The 6,101-nt window shown below is 52.1% G+C and overlaps 1 protein-coding gene across 2 annotated transcripts in view; it reads right to left on the bottom strand.

The window, feature by feature from the left end:
* Positions 1-136: 136 nt before the first annotated feature.
* Positions 137-6,101, bottom strand: part of RELB (RELB proto-oncogene, NF-kB subunit) — a 28,976-nt gene continuing 23,011 nt past the window's right edge. For both annotated transcript variants that reach the window (XM_034986733.1, XM_034986734.1), the window contains 4 exons: positions 4,056-4,271; positions 3,243-3,311; positions 3,048-3,125; positions 137-951 (listed from right to left, as the gene is read on the bottom strand). In XM_034986733.1, the coding sequence (XP_034842624.1) occupies positions 560-951; positions 3,048-3,125; positions 3,243-3,311; positions 4,056-4,271 (755 nt within the window). In that variant the 3' untranslated portion in view covers positions 137-559. The remainder of the gene's footprint in view (positions 952-3,047; positions 3,126-3,242; positions 3,312-4,055; positions 4,272-6,101) is intronic.

Below are 6,101 nucleotides of genomic sequence, written 5' to 3'. Positions count from 1 at the left end.
GAAGGGCGGGCCCGGGAGGGGAGGGGCGGGGCCTGGAGGGTGCTGCCGTGAGAGGCGGAGCCGAGGCGATCCCGGAGGGTTCCGGCTTGCGGGCCCTGGGGCGTTTCCCCAGCGGAGAAGAGACCGGACTCCAAAGGCTCAAAAACTCATCTTTATTGGGAAGACTCAGAACAAACAACCTTTACCCCCCACCTTCAAGCTCGGGGGAGGAGAGCTGAGGATCTGCACCTTTCTCCCATATGTACACTCCAGAATCCGCCTGGAGAAGGTGCCCCCACCCGTGGGGGCTGAGGCAGCTTTACAAGCTGGTGCATGGGAGCCAAGCCCCTTTTCCTCTCCGGACTCGGTTTTCTCATTTGTAAAATGGGCTCAGGGGAAACCGGTGCTACGGAGCTTCTCACCAGCGCTGAAGATGTCCCAATCAGAAGGATGAGGAGGTCGGAAGACTGACCAAGGGTGGCCCAAGGGGATGGAGGTGCTGGACATCCTGGTTGGCTTTGCACGGCTCCTTCCACCTCCCTTCCTCCCCACCCAGCGCCTCTCCTCCAGCGCCTCGGGGCTACGTGGCCTCCGGCCCTGGGGACAGGAGGCCTCCCCCAAAGCCCACCTCGCGGTACTGGTTGGGGAACATGTTGCTGCCCACAAGGCTGGCAGTGCCCCCGTCCCCGGGGCCTGGGGCCTGGTATGAGTCCAGCGTCATTGGCTCAGGGCCGGAAGGCTCTCCAACAGCCGGCCCGGCAGCCCCGTTGCCCGTGACGACAGCGCTGGCGAGTGGCGGCGCGGGGGGCAGCATGTCCAGCATGGTGAAAAGTGTGGGGGCCGCAGCGTCATCATAGGCAAAGCCGTCGTCCAGGAGGTCCGGCCCACCGGGGGGCTCCAAGCCGGGTAGGGTCACGGTGCCAGGGAAGAAGTCTGTGTCCGGCAGCAGGGCTGACTGCGGGAGGAACGGGCCTGCAGGGATGAAAAGGCAGAAGGAAGGAGAGTGGCTTTAGCGGCGACTTCTGGCCACGCTCTAACTCCAGTGCCCTGATAGTACCAAATGCTTCATCACTGTGGCCTCCTTTAATCCCAAGGAGAACCCCGAGGTAGGGACTATCACCATTCTAGTTTAATAAGCAAACTGAGGCAAAATAATTCAGTCACACATAGCTGGAGAGTTGTAGCACCAGGGCTCAAACCATGCTCCTGCAGGGCTGGGGAGTTTTTCCAAAAAATAAGGAAGTTGAAGAGGCTCTAAAATCCCCTCTCCCCCAAATTATAGAGGCCCCCCAAAAAGTGAAATCCCCACACACGGGAGACCCAAATGAGCAGTCACCAGTCCCCCACACTGGAAGGTAAAATTATGTGTCATTAGGAGAGTCTCTCCCTGAGACAAGACAAATCTCAGCAGCAGAGGCATATTATGCTTATCTCAGAAAGAGACCCAGGGCTGCTGGGACTCTATTTTCCAGCCTCCCTTACAGCTAAATGTGGTCATGTGACTAAGTTCTCCTGGCTGGAGGAAGGTGGGCATGATGGCTGGAGCTTTGGCAGCCATCTTGGGCCATGAGATGGAAACTATGAGTTGAAAATGGCAAGAGCATGCTTGAGCCTCTGATGATCATACAACCTCCAAACCATCCCAGGACTATTCACCTATGTTTATCTGAGAGGAGAAATAAAGTTCTAGCCTGTTGAAGCCCCTGTTAACTTGGGTTTTACTATGAAAGCAGCTAAACATGATCATCACAAATGCAGGTGGCATTCTTGTCTGACAAGTTCCTAAGATCTGAGCACTAACTCTGTACCAGCCACTATGCTAACTAACTGTGTCATATGACCTCACTAAATTCTAAAAAGGACCCTAAGAGGTAAGGTTTTCATCTGACAAATGAGATCCCAGAGGTCACACGATGGCTAAATTCAGGCTTCAGAATCCAAACTCGGTCTGATTCCAGAGGCCATGCCCCTAACCATTATACTGTCATGCCAGAGCAGCTTTGCCCCAAGGATGAGAGGGGCGGGGGGCCTTTAGGCACTGAGAAATTGGGGTGATGGAGGAGGTAGATGAATGGCAGGTGGCTAATGAGGAGAGGCTCTGGAAATTGAGGATTGAAGGCTGGTAAAGCGGGCTAGGATTGGTGGTTGCTATAGGTGGAGCTCTGGGCATTGGTTACCAGGTGCAGTGGGTAGGGACAGCAACAGGTGATACTTGAAACCTCCAGGGTGGGACTGGCTGGAGTGGTCCAGGCTCAGCAGACTCTGAGTGGTTGGCTGTTGGCGGGTCGGATGGGAGCTGGGACCCTGCGGTAGCTGGGGTATTGGGGGGCAGCGTTCTTCGAGCTAGTGGTCAGCAGGTGGGGAGGCTTCTGATGGCAGCCAGATAGGGCTGCAGTCCATGGGAAGTGGAGGCTGGCGTGTGAGTTGAGATAAAGGTGTGGGGAGAACAGGCCAGAGGGTGGCTGGGCTAGAGACAAGCTCTGAATTAAGCTTGGCTGGCTCTGACAACCCTTCCCGTTTATCTACCATCTACTCCCTGCTACCCATTCTACATAGTGTTTCATCACTCATCTGTACACGTGCCCAGGTACAGCTCACAGCTCCACCGTAGACTCTGTGACCTCAGCTAAGAGACTTCACCTTTCTGGGCCTCGGTTTCTTCACCAATAAAACGATAGGGCGGTGCAGGGGGGAGGAGTGATGCGATTTAAATTCAATGAGTAAACATACAAACTGCACTTATGTGCCCACCTGTTATATAGTATCTGTAAAAATAAATGCATTAAAATCTAAAAGGTCAATGAGGGAGGTAGACAGTGAAACTTTTCAGAGGAGACCCTGAGGCTCTGAGAGATGGAGCAACTTGGTGAGGATCACACAGCCCGAGAATGGCCCAGCAGAGATCGGAGCCTCCAGACTGTGTCCAGAACTGTTCTTTCTACTTCATGCTGCTGCCTAAGATGTGAGTTCCTGGCCTTAGGAGAGCTTTGGTGGGGGTGGGGGGGAGCCTGAAGAGGCCAGAAGCAGGGCTGCAGCTCACCCTCAGACCCACCTGAGCCACGACTCACCTGAGCTGGGGTTGGGCAGGAAGTGATCCAGGAAGGCTGGCTTTTTCCTCCGCCGTTTGCTCTCGATGCCATGGGGGTCTGAGGGAAGGCAGAGATGGGGAACCCTGGACCCTCAGAGCCCCTCCTCCCCTAGGCCTTAGCCATCCCCTCCTAGGAACCCAGAGATGAGTGTGGAAAGGGGCAGAGGGGACACACCAGAGCTGTTCAGCTCCCCGAGGACGTCAGGCATCCCCCGTTTCCGCTTCTTGTCCACGCCATAGCTGTCTGTTCAGGAGATACCAGGGGCAACATTATCCATCAATAATAATAATTAAGAATTAATTATAGAGACCACTTAGGAAGTCATTGAGCTGTTCTAGTTCTTGGCCAACTAATGCAAATAGATGTCCATATCTTAATCAGAATGAAACCCAAATCCACTTCTAGCCACATTGGCCTCTTTGTTTTTCCTGGAACACTGCAGGCACAATCCTGCCTCAGGACCTTTGCACTTGCTACTCCAGCTGCTTAAAACACTATTTCTCAATTCCCCTGGAGAACTGCTTAATCATCCCCACATTCTCAGCTCAGCCATCCCCTTCCTCCAGGAAGCCCTCCCTCATCTCCAAGCCTGGGTCAGATGCCCCCTCTGAGCAATCTGAGTCCCCTGAGCAATTCCATCCACACTAAAGGACTGTGAGACTTATGAGGGTGGGGCTGGGGCTATCATGGGTCACTGCTATGTCCCCAGCACCACCCAGTATAGGGCCAGGCATGAGCAGGCATGCTGAGGGGAGAAATAATCAAATACTCCCCAAATGCCATCAGATAGGTATTATTACTTCCACTTTACACAGGAGGAGACAGGTTCAGAGAGAGGCCAAGGTCACACAACCAGTAAGAGGTGGAGCCAGGAACTGAACCTCAGTCTGTACAGTTATGAGCCTGCATTTTACTCCTGCCTCTTGGCCCCTCTAGGCCAAAGACCTGGTCTCTGGGCAGTGGATCACCCTGGATTGCTGTGGTTACCATGGTCCCGAGGCAGGTACGTGAAGGGCAGAGGCTCACTGCAGACCCCATCCGTAAGCCGCTGCAGGAAGACGTTCACGGTCACAGGCTCAATGATTTCCAGGTCCTCATAGGGCGGTGTCTTGAACACAATAGCAATCTGGCGGTGCACATCGGCCTGGGAGAAGTCAGCCCGGCCTTCCCAGGAGGCCCTGCTAAACACCACCGATATATCCTCTGGCGGGAAAGTGGGGACATCAGCTGAGCCAGGACACTGGCCCACCGGGCCCCCAACTCATTCAGCCTCCCCCCAAATCAGTATTGATATTCTCTTTTATTTTTTTTTATTTTTTATTTTTTAAAGATTTTATTTATTTATTTGAGAGAGAGAGAATGAGAGACAGAGAGCACGAGAGGGAAGAGGGCAGAGGGAGAAGCAGACCCCCTGCTGAGCAGGGAGCCTGATGTGGGACTCGATCCCGGGACTCCAGGATCATGACCTGAGCCGAAGGCAGTCGCTTAACCAACTGAGCCACCCAGGCGCCCGATATTCTCTTTTAAAAAAATACATACGTACATATATATATATATTTTTAAGTTTAAATACATTTGATTTAAGTGAGCTCCATACCCAACATGGGGCTTGAACTCACAATCCCAAGATCAAGACTTGCACTTTCTACCAACTGAAATAGCCAGGTCCCCGGATATTGATATTCTTAAGAATAAAACTAAGAGGGGCACCTGGGTGGCTCAGCTGGTTAAGCGTCTGAGGGTCATGAGATCGAGCCCCCCCACCCTTGGGCTCCATGCTCAGCGGGGAGTCTGCTTGAGATTTTCTCCCTCTCCCTCTGCCCCTTCCCAACTCAAGCATGCACGCATGCGCTCTCTCTCTCTCTAAAATAAATGGGCACCTGGGTGGCTCAGCTGGTTGGGCGACTGCCTTCAGTCGGGTTGTGGTCCTGGGGTCCTGGGATCAAGTCCCACCTCGGGCTCCCTGCTCTGCGGGGAGCCTGCTTCTCCCTCTGCCTCTGCCTGCCACTCCCCCTGCTTGTGCTCTCTCTCTGTCAAATAAATAAATAAAATCTTTAAAAAAGTAAATATTGTTTAAGATTTTATTTATTTTATTTTAGAACTCAAAGTACTAGCTTCGTGCCTGGCGCTCAGAAATTCTCAGTCTGTGCTAACTCTTTGTAGTGTAGTTCTTAGATAAGTGAGATCCTGTCTCATCTTAACACCAACTCATTTTAGGGATAAGGAAACAGAGGCTCAGGGTGGTGAAGTCACCAGCCCGAGGCTGGACAGTGAACAAACGACGGAACAAGACTCACATCTGCCTCTAGTTATTCGCACACACATGGAACGGTTTCCCTGCTCTGGCCCCAGCTCCCAGGACCCTAACCATCTTTTTGGCATTCCTCAGATCTTGGCTCAAATATCACCTCCTCTGGGAAGCCTTCCAAGATGGCCAGCCCATATCTGGTCTTCCTGTTGTTTTAGTGCTTCCGTCCAGTTTTAGCATTTGGTCTTCTTCCCTCTCGGCAGAATTCACACTTGTAATTTGTGTTTCTTTCCCTACCCCCCTGATGGAAGCTCTGCAAGAGGAGAGCCCGGGCCTGTTTCTGTCATCACTATGTCCCAGCACTGCCTAACATAAGGGCCCAGCGCAGAGGAACCACTCAATCTCCATGTGCTCATTCACTCAAAATTTTATAAGAACCTCCCTCTCCCAGGCATATATCCGAAAGAACTGAAGACAGGTGTTCAAACAAAAACTTATACGCAAACGTCCGAATGCTCGTAGCAATACTTTATGAGAGCCAAAAGTTGGAAACCACCCAAATGTCCACCAATTTACGAATGGATAAACAAATGAGATATCCATACAATGGAGTATCATCCCGCCATAAGAAGGAATGAAGCACTGATACGTACCATCATGTGGATGATTCCTGAAAACATTAAGCTAAGTGAAAGAAGCTAGCCACGCAAGGCCACATAGTGTAGGATGCCATTTATATGAAATGTCCAGGAGAGGCAAATCCACAGACAGAAACAGATTAGTGG

Source organism: Mirounga leonina, unplaced genomic scaffold (assembly GCF_011800145.1).
Source record: "Mirounga leonina isolate KUSES-001 unplaced genomic scaffold, KU_Mleo_1.0 Mir_376, whole genome shotgun sequence".
Classification (NCBI taxonomy): domain Eukaryota; kingdom Metazoa; phylum Chordata; class Mammalia; order Carnivora; family Phocidae; genus Mirounga; species Mirounga leonina.
Note: the sequence above shows the minus strand (reverse complement) of the source record. Positions and strands in the feature narration are given on the sequence as shown.